The following is a 21,070-nucleotide window of genomic DNA, read 5'->3' as shown; positions in this document are numbered from 1 at the left end:
CTTAATGTGAAACATTTTAAAATGCATTGGCTGGAAAAATTACGCCATTCAAATTTGATTAAAATATTGAAAGATGTTTGAATATCTCGATAGCGGTAAACTGGGATTATCTTTTCACACTGGATGTTAATCAGCCTGTGAGACAAAAATATTCAGGCTTTTCCGGAATGACCCAATCAAAGTATCTGGGACAAAGAGCAGGCAGACAGCACGATGGACATGAACACGCGCGCCAAGCTCCACAGGTGGCACCGCACTCGCCACGAGTGGGCGGGTCGCAAATCGACCGTAGAGATCTTCGAGAAGAAGAGGTGTCAGCAGTTCTCACAATCAACAGCAGAGCAGAGAGCTGGCGCCACACACACACACACACAAAAAACCCGGCAGAGAGAATTATCCCGTGCCGACGCGCACCTGGAGAGGCGCCAAGCGCAGTCGATAGGATGCTTAATTAGCTCGGGAAGGGAAGTCAGTGTACCGCCAGCCTGCTTGCTTGTTTTTGAGGTCGACCGGATGGAAACCGATCGCGGGCGAATCTCGATAGCCCTTTCCGTTTTCCCCCCACATCAATTTGAGAGCAAGCCGAAGTCTAGCAAGGTGGGGGGGGAAAAAAAACCCATTACAGGAGACAGGAAAGACAGACCAGATAATCACACGAGCAGACAACCGATGCTGAAGACATTAGACGGTGCATATCAAGTTCCCTGTTAGATTGGATGTTGTGTGGTTGGGTGCCATCTTAGATTTACCACCGAATAGGTAGATAAATCTTTCCCTGGATAGCTTTCAGGCTAGTGTTGTAGCTATAAATTGCATTATGTCCTGGGAAGTGCATTACATACATAGTGTTTTCCACAAGCAGAAGACACAAGCAAGACACTATAGCTGCTTGCATCGAAAACACAGGCCACCATTACAAATAAGGGATAAGCTGGATAATATTAAATACTTTTTCATTTCAATGAAAGAACAGAGATTGGACATGCTTTATTTGTGCATTCAGGTGTTGTCATAAAAAGAACAACAGAGAAGCTTGAATAATGCTTTGGCTGAGGGTTGCCCACAGTCCAGATTCCTGCCTGTGCCAGTGCTGACTATAGCCCAGAGTACCGCGCATTACGTCAAATAAATCATTCTTGGTTGAATGAGTTCAGCCCCGTGCACCAGCGTCAGGTTCCTTTAGGAGGCCTGAGCTGTAAGCTGATTGAAAGTCACTCAGTTGTGAGTTTGTTTTCTTCTGGAGGGCCCATGTGCACAGACAAGGCAGATGTGTATGTCAGCACATGGATGTCCATCGAGTTCTGGAGTGTTTACGCTGCCGTACGTTTTCTTTTTTTGATGAACCGCAGAGCAGCTTTTCGTGGGCTGGAATTACACCAGTGATTCTCAAATTCGTGAATGCTGGTTTTTGTCAAAGCCAATCTCTTGATCAATTAAGGTTGTTTAAAATGTGCTTAAGCTCTACCATAATTGTGCGGTTAAACCTATTTTAACTCAATGCAGGCTTGGCTTGCTGCCATTTTATGTCAGTAAACTCCATTCATTTTAACATGGTTTCAGTTTGACACTCTCAGCAAATAGGACCCAACTGATTTCACCAGTCAGTTTGTAATTGAATCAATTAAAAATAGAACCATTTGCAAATGGCATTATTTGGTACATACAGCATGGAAAATATAAACATAAGTTGGTCTGAATGATTGAAATTGGAATGTGAATACTGGACATTTATTTTTGGGGTATACCTGGCTGATGTGACTAAAAGCATAAATTGTTTTTCTGTATAAGTATATAATTAAGAGCATTTAGCAGCTCATTACAGTACAGACCTTGGAATTATGGGTGGAACAAAAACCAACATAGCCCATGACCAGGGTTTAGAAACACAGGTCTATATCCTATGACAATTCATTGACGTCATTGGAAAAACATGTCAGTTGGATTTTTTCGGCACACAGAAAACCTGTGTGTGCTGGTACTAAAACATATGGCTGTAGTTTATTGGTTTTCTCATTGGATATTTTCCTAACTGCCTCTACCCCCCTGCCCCTCTCCCCCCTCTCAGGAATGACGTGCCAGGCTCGGACCTCCTACACTGAGGACGAGGTGCTGTGGGGCCACCGCTTCCTGCCCGTCATGTCCCTGGAAGAGGGCTTCTTCCGTGTGGACTACTCCCAGTTCCACAACACCTTCGAGGTGCCGACGCCCTTGTACAGCGTCAAGGAGTACGAGGAGAAGTCCTCCCTGCCCTCCCCGGCGGCCACGCCCACGCTGGGGGAGGCGCGCGGGCGGCGGGACCGGGTCTTCTCGGTGGACTGCATCGACACCATCGAGGAGCAGGCGGGGAGGCTGCCCAGCAAGCTGCAGCGGATGAGCTCCGGGAAGGAGGACCTCCAGCGCAGGGTGCTGAGGACGGGCCCGCAGCCCGCCGGCAGGGCCTCCAGCACGGGCGACCTGCCGCTCAAGCTGCAGCGCGTGGGCTCCGTCCCAGGCCCCGGCGACGTCGAGGAGCGGCTGCAGCTCCGGGCCCTCAAGCTCAGCTCCGAGCCCCTGACCCAGTCCACCGGGGACCTGCAGAAGCACAAAGCGGCGCCTGCCCCGGTCCCCGCCCCAGCTCCCGCCCCCGCCCCCGCCCCTGCTCCCGCCTCCAGCCACGCCCCTCAGGCGGGAGGAAGGCCCGAGGACAACCTGCCGGCCAAACTGCGGAGAATGAACGCTGACCGCTGAACCGCAGACACTAGCGCGGCCTCAGGAATGCCCGACCGAACTCTACACCTGTACAGATGCCTGAAAGACAAACCGGTTTGTCTGAAGGGAACCAACAAACTGAGGAAGGACAGAGCGACTTTGCGACACTATTTTAACGGGGACTACTGTGATTTCTTCTGCTTTTCTCCTTCGCTTTAGAGCAATGGCGTATTCGCACCGATTCCCTGCATCTTACACTCAGAGGAGACCACTGAAACTTCAGAGGGGACCGACGCCCGTCCCTGTGACTGATCTGATCCAGCCATTTTTTGGAAGCCCCACCTGTGACTCCTCTGTCCTCTCATCACTGTGTGCATGTGAGAAACACAGACTTCACCCGATCTCCATCTCTCCTGCCCTACCACAATGCTACATCTCAATTCCTGGTTTTCAATACATTCACCACTGCTATTCTTTTGAAATAATAATAATAATGATAATTATCATAAACGGTGCATTTTTAGCTCTTTACATGCTTTAATCTTCAGTTTATTTATTTGTGCCATTTGTTTTTCTATTGACTGGATAGAGCTCAGGCTTTGTAATGCATTAGTCTTTTTGGGCACTCTCCGAGTCAGCTTTCTCCAGCAACGTTTTGTAGATATATGAATCCATGCCTCCTTAAACAGACAATCAATGCTCTCAATATTTCCTTGTTAATTTAATTTGCATATGAAATGAGATGCCTGTATGGGCTGGTTGATGACTGAATTGCAACCTGAAGTACTAATATTTTAAAAATGAAAACAAGTATTTGAATATTTAACTTGTGCTCCTGAAAATAATAAAATAATATTTGCAAACTACGTATTTGCCCGGGTCAGACTAAACTAACAGTAGTGTCATTTATGAGCATCGCGCTTGGTCAGCCTTAGCAACTACAAGTTCTCATACTCAGCCAATCACACACACACGACTACATGTTCTCATACTAAGCCAATCACACACACACACACACACACACACGCGACTACATGTTCTCATACTCAGCCAATCACACACACACACACACGACTACGTTCTCATACTCAGCCAATCACACACACACACACATCACTACATGTTCTCATACTCAGCCAATCACACACACACACACACACATCACTAATGACGCGCCATTTCAAAGCCAACATTCAGACCTCTCCCTCGCTGCTCTTTGCATGCTTTGCTTGCTGCTGCTTACAGAATTGCACTCACCCTCCACCCCACCTGTTTGGATCTGCTTCTAGGTACTTGAATTTATTTCAGGAGCAGGACTCCCTCAATACACTAGCCCACTCTGGATTTTCTAACATCTAAACCTGTTCAAAATACAATATTATGGTGATGTATTGATAGAGTTCTTGAAAATATGAAACTTTATCATTTTACATATTCTTTTATACGATGGCATCCCAGAGGAAGGATTTTTAAATCATGGAAATGTTGTGATGTTAAAACATAGTAGCACAGTCATTTTAATGTATTTTTCTACATAGTATCAGTCCCTTCCTTGATCCTGCTATATCGCGGGGCTCATGTTCTTCACTGGCTTCAAAAATCCTGTAAAACTGTAAAATAAAAAGCACGAAGACATATAAAACAGCTTCATTCATACTGCATTCTTTCACATCTTTCAAATCTCTCACTGTTGTGAAGTTTGAGCAGAAGTACCTCTGGCTAAAATAACACAATTTGCAGTCTTGCAGGATAGTTTGATAGTGAAATTGTGAATACATCGACATTGCTTCATGTGACATGGGAGGTTGAAAAGATTTCAAAGAGTGCAGTAAGAATTATTCTTTTAATAAACTTTGCCAATATCTCTACTGAAAAGAATTGTTAAAGTGAGACTGTGATCCATTAGAACAGCTGTACCTATTCTCAATCAAGAGTAAGGAGAATGACGACAAAGCAACATGAATAACAAGCTGGAAATTTGGTGTCTGAGCAAAATGAAAGTGGGTGAAACCTTCACAGTGGAGAGCCATGTCAGGGCCAGGAACTTACATTGCAAGCAGCACTGATGAACACCTCAATGCAATAGAGACGGAAGGGAAATAACTGCAGAGCACTTGTGGCTCTGGGTGGGAGGTTGGGGGAGGAATTTGTAATAAAAAGTAAATAACTGCAATGTAATTTACAGATTTTTAGAAATGACGGTTCTGTAGCATCCCATAACAATTCGGGCGATAATCTCAAAGGAATTCAAAAATTGAAGGAAGGAATTGAAAAATACAGACGTCCTGTCCTGATGGAGGTAGCGCAACAGCTATTGACTCACCACGGAAAAATGAGGACATTGTTTGCATGAGGCCCACTGATTGGGCTGTAATCGCATCGTTCCAGTGTGAGGGACAACTGTGGAACATTGATAGCATAATTAGATTTCTTGCATGTCCACAGTTCACAGACTGACTGAACGTTCTGTCTTTTCATTAGTCTCACAGAGTGCCCACATGAAGTCTGACGTCTGCCTGGATAGCAATGGCCTCCTTTTATTCCCAGTGCAGTCAAGTCCCCGCAGTTAATCCCGCCTCACAAGCGACAATTAATCGATCTTAATGACATGAATAAGAAATGCCCACAGTGAAGGTATAATGTGTCATGTCATTGTGCCTCTAAATTACAAAGTCTTACGTTATGACAACTGTGCATGAAAATAATTACCTCAGTTCTGAATCTGGGATCTCATGACCAAAGACAGTAGACAGTTTCCCTCCATAGATGTGCTCCTCTTTATTTTCCTTGTCAGAGATTCTCACAGCTTTGCTGAGTTGTACGGCAATCCATATGAAGGGAAACACAAATATCAAGGAGGCTGCCTTTCCTCCAGCCTTTCACTGTCCCTTATTCACAACATATTGTTCTGTAAGGTCCAATACCTGTAATCCTGAATGTGTGTATGTGTGTCCTGGGTTTGTGTATATGTCGACATGCGTGTAGTCAGGTTTGCATTTATGAATGTAAGCGTGTGTATGTCTACATGTATGTATTTTAGTGGGTGTCACAGATATGCATGTATTTGTGTGTGTACATGATAGGCAACATGCATGAGGCACATATGCCTTTGCACACACACACATACACATACATGCACACGCACACACACACGAACACACACACACACACACACACACACACACAGACTTGCATCATAGACCCTGTTAACACTTGGTTTTAAAATGCGTTTCGGTGAACCGAACACAAGTGGATAGCCGAGACACATTGCCGTTCCCACCTGTGTCTATCATGCGTCTCCAAGGTGTCCAGCCGACCACTTGTGTACAGATTTTGTTACTGCCTACGTCACTTCTGCTAGAAGGTTGACAGACAAGCGCCTGATTTCACACGGGCTAGCTAAGAAAACAAAAATGTTTAAAGAACTAATATACATGCACGGGCTATTCCAACTGTCGAGATTGGCAGGACAAAGTCATTTGCCACTTGCAAAACAACCACCACGTCCTGCGTTGCTGACGTATTTTCCTGTTACGTCCTTGTCGGGGACGCATTATGACGCATTAGCGTTTACACTACAAAAGATATGTGGTCAAATGCGTCCCAGACCACCTCAGCAAGTGGTTCGAGTGATCGGATCACAATGCGTCTTGGTGGTCGTTTACACTTGTATTTAGCGCTGTCCACTTACGATCCAATCGCCCATGACGCATTTTAAAACCAAGCGTAAACAGAGTCAGAGCTCCTCTAGTATTCTTTCCTTTTGCTTTCAGCAGGTATTCCACACAGCCAGAACACAGAACACAAGGACTCTTAATTCACACAGCTTCAATTGTATCAATATATTGTTGGACTTACTCGTGTATTGCTCAGCTGCGTAATAATAATAATAATAATTCATTTTATTTGTGTAGGTATTTCCTCAGAGTGGAAATACAGGTACATACCGCTGTAATGACATTCTGAATGAAAACATTCTTGCACTCATCTCCAGACAGAAAATGGGAGCAGACCAATGTCTCATGAGCATTTCTTAAAGAAAGAGAATGGATGTGAGTATTGTATGCACTTAATATATACAACCATTTAATCAGGTACAAATTCAAACTCTGTTAGGGGGAGGTGTATCCTGCCCTCAGTTTGATAGGTTAGTGTATGCTGGTGCATGCACAGGAAGTTGCTAAATCAAATCCATCCAGCACAAACATAAATAATTGTTTTGCATATTCATTAAAATATTTAAATACTTGAGTTTTCCTGACTGAAATGGAACAACTGAAAAATACATGCAGTGAGAATGAGAGATTATTCTTGACAATGTATTAATTTGTACAAACGTTAGAAGGCTAGCTACAGTATAGTACATAGATGTTTGAATAATATCATAATTATCACAACACAATTAAATGTATTGATTGTCTTAATATTTTAAGGCAAAATAATTTGAAAGCATAATTCCATAATGACCAGTGTTCAAAAAAAGAAAGGATGTTGCTAACTGGTGAAAAATATTTCAAGCTTTCAAAATTCAATGCACAACTGGACATTAACATAATATTGTCTATTTAGGAATGACCCCCTTGATTATGGATACTTAGCCTTTACCTACATCAGCAGCTGGAGACTGATGCGTGAACATAGATTCTTCATGTGGCCAACCTCATAGGAGCGGAGTGTTGCGCTTTTCATGTCACAGTCTCCATGACAACCCCCAAGATTTCCCTTCAGGCTATTAGGGTTACTTCTTAATTATGTTGTCTAACTGCCAAAGTGAATCATGAAGACGTTCATAGCTCTTTACTTGCTGGGAGCTGAAGTTCATTACTCATAATTGTGGCCGCACAAAGGAAAGAGTTCAAGCATTTTCTCGAGGGTTCTCTGAATTTCCAGGGATTCCTCTCCCCCCCACTCCCGAGAACAAGAACAGCTAGTTATATGGCCTCGTAATACAGTACCAATGCTAACCAGCATTCATTAGTGAAGAGGCCATGTTGTGCCATGTCTGACGACAGTTAAGATTATTACTAAATTGTGCATATTTTCTGCTCAGAAAAATACTGTCTGTTCTGGACAGTTTCTCTTTGTCTTTCGGCATTGTCAGGTACCCCACTCAACATTCGACAAAATAAAAAACCCATTTAGAAATGGAGTCACTTGGCAAATTATTTCCCACCCTGGCACCACTAAACAGTGGTCACGCTTGCTCATGGACCACTGCATCTTTGGAACGTGGGACATTTCAAATTCTGCATTTCATTATGATCAATAAATGACACAAATGTCAGACACTGACAGACAATTGATAACCGGTAAGTATTTGGTCATGGTTCAAGTCTGTGTCATCGCCCGCTGTATTCTTAAAAAAAAGACCTTAAGAAACAGGAGTTGTCAAAAATGCTGAATCGTGCGTTAATGCGACCACCGCTAAAGGAATGAGGGCTTACAGCTGCATTAGCAACACCACTGCAGTTTATTCTCATTCTATTCTTCACTGAGATGGAAAGCTGAGTGGAGTACGCATCCTGTTCTCTGCCCCCCGTTTTGTATTCTGTGCGAACACCACTCCCCCTAAAGAGCGGGAAGCAGCCTTACCTCACCCCACATTGATTGCAGCGCTCCGTCTAAGGCAACACTAGATAAATGTTACATATGAATAATTCCTGTTCTACTCAAGAGATGCCGCGTGCCCACGTCAGAACTTTAAAATGCGTCTGACGAGCGAAAAACGCCGCAGTTAGTGGAATGCTGGTAAGATTATGTCGCCAGCGATGATCACATTCTCTGATTGAAGGGGATAAATGTTCCCTTCCTCGCTGAAAACAAATGTTTTCAGCTCACAGGCAAGAGTCATGCTTATTGGCTGCACGAAATGAGAATGTAAGACTAATACCTATGCTTCACACAGAACGGGGTATAACAATTATGTTCAAATCCAAGACAGGAAAAGGTGTTGAAATCTAAGCCAGATAATACATTTATAACATCATAATAGTTACTGTATGACTGTATGAATGCATGACATTGGTTTGAGAATGCATTTTGACAGCAAGTTGTAGCTTCCCTCATTGAAAACATAACAAACCATAACTATGGGCTCAGAACAATCTGCCTGTGGAACCAAGCCCCTTGCATGACAGTCAGACCTGGGTCAAATACGTATTTGTTTTGGATTCAAATACTTTTCTATGCTTTACTGCTCTTGTTTGTGTATTGGAACCAATGAAATACTCTCAGAAAGTGCAAACCCATTAGGTGACTTTGAACATATACTACAACCATGTACCTCAATTGGATTTTATGTAAGATGACTAGTTATGAGCAATGAGTTACAACGGTTAATGTATTCCTAAAAACACTGATGATTGTTCGATTGGAAATGGCTCACTTGAGCTTTGCATGTTATATTTCTCCAGAGATCAATGTTTCTGCCAGAGAGGAGGAAAAGGATTATTTTTCATGCAAAGTAAAAAAACAAGGACAAACCATGCCATAAAAATAACATATTTTAGACCCTTCTTTATCAACATCTTGATTGATTCTCTACTACAGTACGGCCAGCAATTTCTTGGCGTGCTCAGCTGTAAAAAATAAATAAATAAATAAAAAGGCATCCGACGGAGCCATTGATTTTGTCCTTGAATTTGGCGTCTCCTTTTAAACTGTTGCAAAACAACTTAACAGGACAAAATCAATGTCTCTGTCTGATGCAGTTATGTGTCTATGGCTTGCTGGGTAATTTTTAGTTATATTATATTTTATTTCATTATTTCTTTTCAATAAATATGGCACCCAATGTGGGGCTGAACATGTCCAATTCCCACCCTAATTTTAAATGTCCAATTATATGAAACCACAGCTTGCAACCTCCCTGTTGATTCGAGAGAGTGTAGACATCCACAGTTCTGCTCCAGAACATTATTGTCTTATAAATAAATAAATAAATCAAATCAAATGAGATTCACAAACTTACAAACAAAATAATTGGTTCACAAACACATTTTAGCACTCACAAACAAGTCTCTCCTGAAAAGGAAAATGTAACTGATTCACAAATAAATGTAATTGGTACGCAAGTAAATGGAACTCGTTCACAAATAAATGTAGCTAGTTCACAAATAAATGGAACTAAATAATTGGTTCACAAGTATGTTTTTGCACTCGCAAACAAATCTCTTGTCTCCTGGGAAATGACTCGATGTACATTTATGCATCGCCCGTGGAATCGGTTGCATTCATTTGTGGATTTTTGAACCAATCCTCATAGCAAGATGTGCAAATTCAAGTCTAGCCAATCAGATTTTAAGACATATTTTCATTAACGCCCACATTACTCCAACCAATTACAGCACATATGTGCTCACTTCAATCAATCAAGAGGAGTTGACAAAAAAAAAAAACGATGGCTGTGTTTAAAGACGTATGAGAGAAGATTTTATCTGAGGCCGTCGGACACATCTCAGTGTGGTGCGTTAACCATATGAATGAAACGATTGGTCGAAATCATTTTATGACAGACTGAATGGTGGTTTTAGGGCAGATTATTTGCAAGGTGTTTCTGCATTGCCGGAGACAGAGGGATATAAATGGAACACTGCATTGGAAGATGGGAAGTGCACATCACCTCATGCCCTATGGCTTGTTTTCCCGAAGAAGTAAAGTTGTTTATCCTTGGTCTGAAATCCTCACTTCCTCAGTTGAACTTGTCAGAGAATTCAGAGAGTTGTATGAAAACCCCATAAAGTCTGAAATCCACTGTCTTCAAAATTGAAAGAAAACTATGTTGAATTCTGATTTTTAGCTTGATATGAGAGCAATCACAGAGATGGAATAACACTGTGTAAAACATTCTGTGTAAATGAGTATTCTCTGGATGGTAAATTGACTATAGACCAAATTAATAATTAAAGTCAATCGATTCATTCATAAGTTCATTAGATTCATTTACAGAATGGTGAACTGCACCAAAGGCTCATGCATAAATCAAATGTCAAATTCAACATTTTAAAGGCCTATTTTAGCAATCCAACATATGGATCCATCACTGTTTTCTCTTCAATAAGATTTGTTTCCAGTGTTACCCCCTCTGGCAGGTGCATTAACTCTTTTAAATCCTTTGAGCAAGCCCCCTAGTGGCCAGGAGGCTGGCTTGCTCAATTCAGACATTCAGTGCTCCTGAAACCATACTATGATTTCTAGTTTCAGATGAAAACAATTATAGAGATGGAAGAACACTGTGTAAAACATTTTGTGTAAATTAGTATTCTCTGGGTGGAAAATTGACTACAGACCAAATGAATAATTAAAGTCAATCGATTTATTCAGATGTTCATTAGATTCATTTACAGAATGATGAACTGCATCAAAGGCTCATGCATAAATCTAATATCTATATCCACTGCATTTGCTATCTTTCATATTGAAAGCACAAGCTCGGAAAACTGAACACAACCAAAAAAAAAAACACTAGCCTAAGCTACAGATATTCACAGAAGGCAGCAAAAAAATTATTAAAAATTATTTTTTTTTGTGCTTTGAGTAAAGGTAACATGTATGCTTGCTTAATTAATGAGGGCAAAGGTTCAGCACTAAAAGTTTGTGCTGCAGACACAACAATAATACAGCCAGGACCCTTCAGGCATGTGGGAGTAAGGCAGGCCAACAGACATCAAGGGATCAATACTCCACTCTCTGAAGTCTTAGTTGTCCTATGAGTCCAGACTCAGCTACATTTGCATGAATTCAGATGTTACAATATTGTGAGTGCAGTGCCATCAGCAAAACACTGGCACACTGTCCTAAAATGTGTCTCCAGCTTTACCTGTTACAGAGCAAAAAGATACAAAATGAAAAATAATCGAAACGCCTATTTTTCTGGCTCTCTTCAAGAGTTCATTTCAAGAGTTACGATAGATCACTCCATAACATTGTGATCTATGAGTGTTTAAGTGTCCTCAATATCACAGTCACCACTTCTTTGTGTAATTCTATAACCTGTTCCATATTTTTAATGGTATGGGATGGACTTACTGGATCCATGTCATATTAAATTAGAAAATAAGATCAATTTCATCTGGGAACGAATCCTACTGCTACCATTTTTAAATAAATGTAAATATGAATGAATCATTGCATTTCAGAAATAAATACCTTTTAAAGGGCTAAGTCTAGGGAATTGGGTCAATCTGGGGCCATATCATTGGTGGGCTTATTAACTATTCAGCCCATGGGTTTAAAAGTGTCTGAGACCAGGAAGTTCCCACACCAGAGAACCAGAGAGACAGAGACGGCATGAGAGAAAGAAATCGAGCTAATGAGCATTCCTTTGTTTTTTGTTTTGTATTTTTACTTCGTTGTTAGTGTTGCATTATGCTAACCACAAATCCGGATTTATAGAATTGCCCCATGTCGCTGTTCTGTACCTCCCAGTGATGCCACCACAAGTGACAAAGACTGAAATAATAAAATAGACTTCATTATCACCTCATAAAAGAGTTATCTTTTTCAAGAATTGAATAGGTTTATTTTATTCAATGTTTATTATTTATTAATGTAAAACCTGACAAAGGATTTTAACCTGTATAGACGATACATATTTATTCAAACAAAAATGTTAATTAATGGTGGATGTAATGTTTCGAGTATCTACCATATAGAATTAGGTATTTTAGGCCTGTTGGTCTGTGCCTTGAAATCACAAAGGAAAAATATTTTTGGATTATTGACTACATATTTACATATAATTAATCCCTGTATCCTTTTTTGCGCAAGTGATTAAGCATTATGAGCACATATGTATGGGCATCCTTTGAAACTAACGAGAGCAAAAAAAATCTTCTCACTGACCTTGCAAGAACATGGCAGAATACAATTAAATGTACAGCCATGAAAGAAGCCATAAGGCATTTATTCGAATGGATGCCAAGGCAGCATGAAGGACACATTCCAAGACAGAGAGCCAGCCTCACTGCCCATCTAAGGAAATCTGATTTCGCAAACATACAAACACAACGGCGGATAATTACGTGAGATGTGTTCCAAGGAGACATGCTGTATTTCCATATGGATCCTCCCTTAGCATACTGTCACAACAGGACGCAAAAAGGACCTCTCAAAAGGAAGTCTGCTCTGCGTTATCTCTCAGAGGTATGCAGATTTTTAAAAGTCCTGTTGTCAAGGACTGTACAGCAAGTGTGAGTAACTTCCCTCCACGGCTGACTAGTTTCCATGGTTTACTCCACTCCTGGCTTCGCAGAGCCTGCCCTGTGTTATAGCGAGAATTAAGAGCGCGTTCCGCATGGCCGGTAATGCGCACGATGGGCCATTTCATGCAAAATTGCTTCCGGCAATGATATAGAAACACTTCAAACTCCAATGCAGTTTGGTACTGTATCAATTCTGGTCTCCCGCGTTGCCCTTTTCATTTAAATTCCGGCCATGAAAAGAGCGGATGGGGTGGGGGGGAGGGGTGAGGCGGGGGCTGTTACCCCACCATGTGTTTATAGTCCAAAATGCAGACCAGTCCAACAATCAAAGATTTCCTCAGATAATATCATAGTGCTAAACATATTGTCGCAAATTACACTCGAGCACAAGTGTTCTCTATATCATTTTACTCAGCAGGTACTGCCATTTGGAGCAAATTACAATCCTCACAATTTCACCTCGCATATAATTTACTGTAACAGCGTTAAAATTGTTTAGCTGTGGGAGAAAGCATTAGCTCCACCTGTCACTCAAATCAACGACTTCAAGTTGTGCGCGGAATGGTTTGACAGCTGCAAAAAAAAAAAAAGAAAAAAAAAAAAACAGCTCTTCTTCACAGCAATCAATATGCCCCAAACCATGATGCATGCTGCGCTGGAGACCATCGGGAGGAAGCTGTCAGCCGCATTAAGCCGCTGAAACAGAGCGAGCCGTAATGGTGATTACCGTGCCCGGTGACGGGGGCGGTCCTGCGCGGGACCTCCTGAGGAGAAGACGTACAGTACAGAGAGGGAGCACGTGGCCGACCTCATTAGAGACAGCCGCTCCATTAAGAGAGAGCACTGCCTTATTACCTTTTCCGTCTTTGGCAGCTTAATTGGGTTCTCTGTGGAAGAGTTTCAAAACGAAAATTACAGCCCTGCCACTATTGAATACAGAATTAGCCACTGTGGCTAAATGGGTTATGCATCTCAGAAATTAATACCCTGTCTTTACTTAATAACTTCCCATTGGGATGGCTTTGTTTCACGCAACACCAAAATTATCTTACTTGTTATTCCCTGCATAAACACATGACACATGACCTGTGGTATGGAACCTTACTTTGCCTAATGTAAGATATTTTGGATTCCAATAGAGGGACTACATCAAATTAGTCTCGTGTAAAAGCAGTCAGAAGGGGCAGGAGAATTTAAATCCCTTTCTCCATTCCATGCGTGAACAAGAAAGATCCAGGTCATTTCATTGCAATTTAATAATACATTTATCAAACCACGTCAGTGTTTGGAATTATTCATGAATTCAAATTTCTCATCCTCCAAAGAATTCTTCCCCACCTTCATATTAAGATAAATCACACCACACTTGACATTCCTCATCATTAACATAAACAAAGGCATGATACAGAAAAAAGCAATGATGTTTCCCCATTCCACAATTAAAAATACTCGGGTTGTTTTTCTGTTTGAGTGAGTGAGGCTGATTGATGGAAACAGTTGCACTAATGTGTGGCTAAAATCACAACAAAAGTGAAAATTGCAGGTTGATTCTGCCATTGGACGGTAATTTCCCAAAATGCACTGCACAGGTATTCGTAACTTCCTCATAAAGCTTTGCGAATGAGGATGACCACAAGACGAGAGCAACAACTGAAAAATCTGATGTGTTATAAGATAAGGGGCCTTTGTATTCACTACTCATGGGCATGCGCTATACGCATGCCTGGATTTTAAAAAGAACAAGGCCAAAATTTTTTGCACTGATGACAAGCATGTAGTTGCAGTGACCATTTATGCATACTGTAATTATATTAGTTACTGCACTGCAAACAACGTTGCGTAGTAACCAATTACATGGAAATGGATTGCATAATCAGATTACAAAAATTAAGTAACTAATCAGACCAGGATACTTTGTCAATTATGCACAATCTTATAATTACCTTTCTGAAGATTACTTTTTGGATCACTTGTACACACACACACACACACACACACACACAGCAAAATCTAACAGATTAATTACACCAATGTTTCTAATGTCAGCTGTCCAAAGCTCAGCGTTTAAAGCCGCCCTGTGTCTAGCACCCTTTGAAGACTAGCCAGCTTTCAATTAGATTTGGATTGGGAGATAGGGAGCAGAGTTACTGGTCGGTTTGTGGTACATTTCCCTTACCCATTCCCCACTCATTTTCCTTATCATACATTCTGTCACGGACTATCATACATCCTGTTATGGCCTGACCCTCGACCCTGTCATAAAACCACCCAACACTGATTACTTATTCATTCCATGAGGACACTGATGAAGTCCTGGATCATGGTCTGCACCCCTATCCAGCTCAGCTTTGACCAAGACTCACAAACAGATGGCTGACAGTTCATTTTACATGTGTGATTCTACTAGGGAAAACCTGTCCTTCAGCTGTACAGTTGCAGGTCAATGTACAGTGTATAGCATTGGCCCAGCAGATTCTAAGTTCCTCCTCCTTAACAGGTTATATTTTTGGCCCTCATAATATGTCCCACAGAGATGACAGCTTTTCCATGTTGGTCATAGTCTGCAGAAGTAAGCTTTGGGTTTTCTTTTTGCAGCCTGTTTCTTCAATGCGTCCACTAGAGATACTACAAGGTTTTTACTGACAGAATGGGCCCATGGGGTGAAGGGTTCAAATCCCAAGTGTGGAATTTTCAAGGAATGTTGTCATAAGCCAATCCAGTGGAATAAGCAGCTGCAAATAAATGGTTGCGTCTTTCCAGACAAGGGTATCCATAAAGGCGTTTAGTCACTAAAACAACTTAGCTGAGGATGAAAATGGAGATAAATTTAGTGGTTCTGTCCTTTTTAGTGAAGGTGCTATAAATCTCTCCAAACCATGAATTTCAATTACAATAGTGAGGCTCTCCCAGCTCCTTTATCGTTGCTGCTTTGTAAACACTGCTCTTCAATGCGATCTTGATTCAGAGAAGCCCCTGGTGCATTGTAAGCTCTTGCTTGCCTTTTGATATGCAAAACCTGCTCTGAAAAAATGACCTGCGAGACACAGTGGCTTTAATCTGCAGCATGCACAGTGTTATAACCCTCCAAACCCCCTGGGATCCGTACAGCAATCTGACCCTCTGTTTGAACACCTGCCCCAACATGGAAAGTTCATTGTGAGCTTCCATTTTCACAAGTGGCTTCGATAATGGACCAGTGTGCAGAGCTCCTCTTCGTGATGGTTTATGCTGTACAGCTCATACACTACTATTTCACGCTTTCAACATGCATCATCCAGAATTTGGCCTGTCATGTGCAGGTGCTGCACAATAACCAAAGCAATGCCTCAGGGTACAGAGACTTTGAGATCTTCCAGGTACAAAATCCTGTTAGTTTTAATGGATGTTCTGAAGGATAAGCGGTGTAGCAATGATAAACTTCTTACATATTTTAAGGCGGGAACATTTCTAAAATGATTTGACCAATTAGGCCCGCTAATTAGACTAGCCGTACTATCACCCCACCATCAGCTCAGAGCATTTGGGTTGGAAGAGGATAGTGTGCTGTCAATACATAGCCTTGGATTCTGTACACGAAAACAGCCTGTACCACAGTTTCCAGAGCCTGCCTCCATAAATAATGTCAGACATCTTATATCCACTATGAAAAAATAAAACAATTTCTTACTTACAGTAACTTATTTACTTAAGTTTTGTCTTGTTTCATTTAAATAAATTTATTCCAAACAAGCAATGCCTCCACTGTGTCAGGTAATAGGCACCTCCCTTTGCTGTATGACCCAGGGACAGCATCACTGAAAGACAAAAACTGCCTGATTTCTGTAGTTTCTCAGCTGAAAGTTGCAAGCCAGGATAACCTTAATGTTTCTCAAATACCAAACTACGATAACAAAAATATATTTAGCCAAATGCTGAACAATAGTCCTTGAGACACAGTTTTTGTTTCACATTTCAATTGGATCTAGATCACCCAGTCTAGAGAGCAACCATACAAAATCAGGGTTAGAACAGAAGATTTCTGTTTTATCTGATAGCAGTTGTTAAAGGTTCTGGGATATCTATATGGTTATAATAATCAGAAGGGTTGTAACTTTACTCAAGACACCAGATTTTACTGAGATCTTGTTACGTATCGTCAGTGTAAAAGGAATATATATGGCCATGGGGTAGGACATGTGGTAGCACAGTTAAAAAAAAAACATTACACCAACATTAATCATTGTGATATGTACATGTATTCAATGTGGCAAGAACATTCTATTGTAGGATGATAGTCAAACCGTCTTTGAAAATGAATCAGATTTGTTTTGTAGTCAATTTAGAAGTGGTCTGCTCACTAGATAAGCACATTAACATGTGAAGGACAATTTGACATGCTATCTATATATACAGCTGGACATTGACTTGGGAATTTCAAATGGATTCAAATTCCTTATACGCTAATCCTGATAGTCAAAGCTATAAGCCATTGTTCAGTCATGTAGTTGTATTGGAATTGGGTTAGAGTGTTGGGTTAGAGTACTAATATTAACCCTCAGACGTGCTCTTAGAGAAAGACAACAAGACTGAAAAAAAACCACAAAATCTGGTGACCCATATACTGTATAATTTCATATGGCAGCTATATCTTTGCAGGTCAAAATATTGTTTGCTGTTGTTTGGGAAGATTTAATACAAAACATTTAATTAAAAACATACACAAAGACACCATAAGCATCAATCTCTCAATTTCTCAACCAGGCCAGAAATGTTTTTTTTTTTACCACCTTAGCAGAGCTGCATTTCACAATTCAAACAGGAACAACTAATTTAAAATGTACTGCATTATCAGTTCACATACCTTCCTTCACTTGCTGCAGCTCTTTTAAACTGAAACTATAGCAGCGCCATGTAAACACAGGCAACATGTAGCCACTACCATGCTACAGTTAATGCAGATACACGTTTCTATATTAAATAAAACAGGCACACAACATTATCGCAAGTTCTACGGTAGATTTACTGTTCATTTAAAAGGAGAAAATACATATATGAACAAGATATAATGCACGTAATGGGTTTCATTAAAAATGTTTATTTGTATTTCATTTTTCCTTTTTCATGAGGGTACTGTTGATGTCTAACGCAGCCAATGGTTTAAAAAATGAGTGTGCGCAATGAGTGTGTGCAATATTTGTTATGTCATATTTTACAATATACTGACATATGCTACAGTATTCACAGTTTTAAAATAACTGGTTTGTATAAAAAGAGCCTGTTTTGGTCCAACTGAATCTCAACCAAGATATATACGGTTTTGTTTTGTTGTACACGTAATGTGCTTTTTATGGATGCCTCTGACCTTGCAATGCTATCCAAATCAGGCTTTTTAGATATGCTTTCAAAGTCCTGGAACTCTCAGAAAATAACAATCTGTTCCTATTCTAGCCCATTGATGTCAGAACCATTTGCTTTCATTAGAAAAGAGCATTTCATTTTATGTAGGATCTAACTGAAACGTAGTTACTAATGTCACAGCAAAAAACATGCGAAAAACACATTGCCTGCTATAAATAAATGGAACAGTTAGATGGATGAATAAATTACACTGAGAAGAAGGCCTAATGGTGATTACTGATGAATGTGTTTATTGTTGTGCAGAGCTCAGCCTCCTGTCTGCAAATATTTCTTGCATTAAAATTAAGATAATGATCTAACGACTATTTCCGTCTTCCACAACAGCTCTTTAACAACCACGCTGCCAACCACTGCTCTCCCAACATTAAAATGAACAGAGACAGGCCTAATTCTCTTACTACTTGGCGTTTAAATCCATTTCACAATCCTCAAAACGGTTTCTTGAAGGACTTACCTCATGCTTGTCCAAACATAATTTGTCTCTAGCAAATTTGACAAATTGCCAAAATGAATATCTCTAATTGTCTCAGAGCTGTGAGAAAAGCTGCAATTAGACAACAAACCACTGTCACGTCCATTGATAAGGCACGGGATAGCACCAGGAAGACGTAAGCCTGCCCATTAATGTAGGCTGGGATGTGAGACTAAGGAAGCAGTTTATGGAGGTTGGGTTACACAAACCACCAGTCGGTATTAAATCAGCTCAGATGGATTACATTCTATCACTGGGTTTTTATCTCTTATTTGGCCTGCCAGTGTTGAATTATCTCTGTTAGCTCAGTGATTTAACACCAAACAGTTTGCCATTTAGCACACCGGATTAGGCAACCGCTTGTGATTAAAGACTGTTTGAGAAAGTAGCGTATCCAGTTGGGTATAAAGACTGCTGACAAAACACATCGGTCCACAGCGACTGGATCAGATAAGTCAATATCACAGTGAACAGGCTCACGGCTACACAGAAAAAGCAGAAGTCTCACTCGCTGGAGCAAAGAAAGGGGAAACTCGAACAAACAAAAAAGACCTGGAACCACTGTCGCCACTCTAATGCATCTTTATGTGCCTGTCATGTCTGAGCGTCGCGGAGTGCCACACTTGTCAGAAAGACTTCATTTCGACAATGCAGACACATGCCGTACAAGACCGGGGTGCAGCGGGGGACACTTTCGCAGTCTACACGAATTGCCGCCGAGCAGGCCCCAGGAGAGGATCAGAGGCAAATTGCTGTCAGCGCATTCAACACGGTCGGCTCACGTTTAGAATTTCATGAGGAAGGGGGAGAATGATCGGGGTAGAAATCGCGGGCCGGCGGGAAGCCGGCATGTTTTTCGAGCCGTAGCGCCGGCAAGACTTCGCGCGCGCGGCCTCGCGCTCCCGCGTTCAGCTCGGCCTCCAGCCACCCGCCGCCCCCGCCCCCCGCCGCTCGCCGGCTGAATCCTGTCGAGGTTTTTTAAAATCACATTCACACCAGTTATCGTTCTGTTGAGGCCCCCCGGGCTCGAGCGCCCAGAGATAGGGGTGAAGACCTGGCCGTCAAAAAAAAAAACCCACAAAAAAAAAAAAAACGGGGCGACGGGGAGAAAAGCGAGGCGCGGGCCGACAAAATCAGAAAGCGTCCCCGCGGATCGCAGCGGCCGAAGGATGATTAGGAGTGATGTCTAAGGTCAGCGTGGCCACGAGACTGCGTATGAGAGCCGGCCGCGTGGGATTCGGAGTGAAGAGGAGAGATTTCCTCGCGTTAATACGGGGGGGGTTCGCAGGGCAGAAGCTGAAAATGGCAATTAGGCCTGGAAGCGACTAGAAATGCCGCTCCTCACTCTGATGAATCGGTTTAAATACGCGGTTCCAGGAGCCACGGGGCGGCCTCTGAATGCTAAATATGAACGTGCGTCTTTGCCCTTCGTTCGCCGCCATTGATCCGATCGTCTGCACGCACGCCCTCACTTTATCCACTTAAATGCGTGTAGAGAAAGATGTCTCGGGTAGTGGTGCGGCAGCATGCGCGCTGAAGAATAAAGCGATGCAGATTCGTGGGTGATTTTCAGGAGGGTAGAATAACACAGATGCTGTGTCTGGAGTGGGCGGAGCCAGTGTGAGACAGGCACAGTAGAGGTGACAGTCTGGTATGGATTTCACCTTTTATCTCCATCTGTCTGTCAGAGCACATATTTGCCCTTTTACAGGGTGCCTCACCTTTAAAGAGGAGGAGAGGAGCTCAGATAACTGGATAGTTGTGTGTTTGTGTCAATGGAAATGCTGAGATGTTAGAGGGTATGGCACACAATTTCACCCGAAAATACCCCAAATTTTTTAAATTAGCAAATTTCCTAATTAAACCTTTGTTTACTTAAAGCCTTTTCAGCTAAATTCAACTCAAAATGCACAAAGCCCTGTTTATGGTTTGCCCAGAATGCCCATAATGAAAGGTTTATGAATTGAATACGTCTCACTTCTGAGGAGACGTTTACATCTTCTCTTCGACAGCTTTAAGACCGTTGTACTGGTGGAAGACATAAAACGCTAAAGCACAATGCAGCTGTATTACATAGTTACTGCATCTTTCTGACAGAAATGCGTAAGAGCAGCACAGAATGCCCTGTTGAGCTTGAGAATAAATGAAGCATGTATGGGTCACTCACAGAAGTAGGTAGTGAGCAACAGATTTATAATGCATACCTATTCCACCTGTTAATTTTGTGTACAACTCGACTGACAGTTGCTGAAAATCTGTGCAAAACCTCCAATTAACAAATGCTGACTGGATTCAACGAGAACACATAAAC

The 21,070-nt window shown here is 41.6% G+C and overlaps 1 protein-coding gene and 1 long non-coding RNA gene across 4 annotated transcripts in view; one reads left to right on the top strand and one right to left on the bottom strand.

Annotated features, from left to right (window-relative positions):
• Positions 1–3,554, top strand: part of LOC135247943 (G protein-activated inward rectifier potassium channel 1-like) — a 36,089-nt gene extending 32,535 nt beyond the window's left edge. Inside the window, exon 3 of the mRNA XM_064321954.1 lies at positions 2,066–3,554. Within this exon, the coding sequence (XP_064178024.1) occupies positions 2,066–2,727 (662 nt within the window). The 3' untranslated portion in view covers positions 2,728–3,554. The remainder of the gene's footprint in view (positions 1–2,065) is intronic.
• The window catches only part of LOC135247944 (uncharacterized), a 131,162-nt gene that overhangs the window by 21,330 nt on the left and 88,762 nt on the right, over positions 1–21,070 (bottom strand). The gene's annotated exons all lie outside the window — the stretch shown is intronic.

This window comes from Anguilla rostrata, chromosome 2, assembly GCF_018555375.3.
Source record: "Anguilla rostrata isolate EN2019 chromosome 2, ASM1855537v3, whole genome shotgun sequence".
In the NCBI taxonomy this organism is placed as follows: Eukaryota; Metazoa; Chordata; class Actinopteri; order Anguilliformes; family Anguillidae; genus Anguilla; species Anguilla rostrata.
Note: the sequence above shows the minus strand (reverse complement) of the source record. Positions and strands in the feature narration are given on the sequence as shown.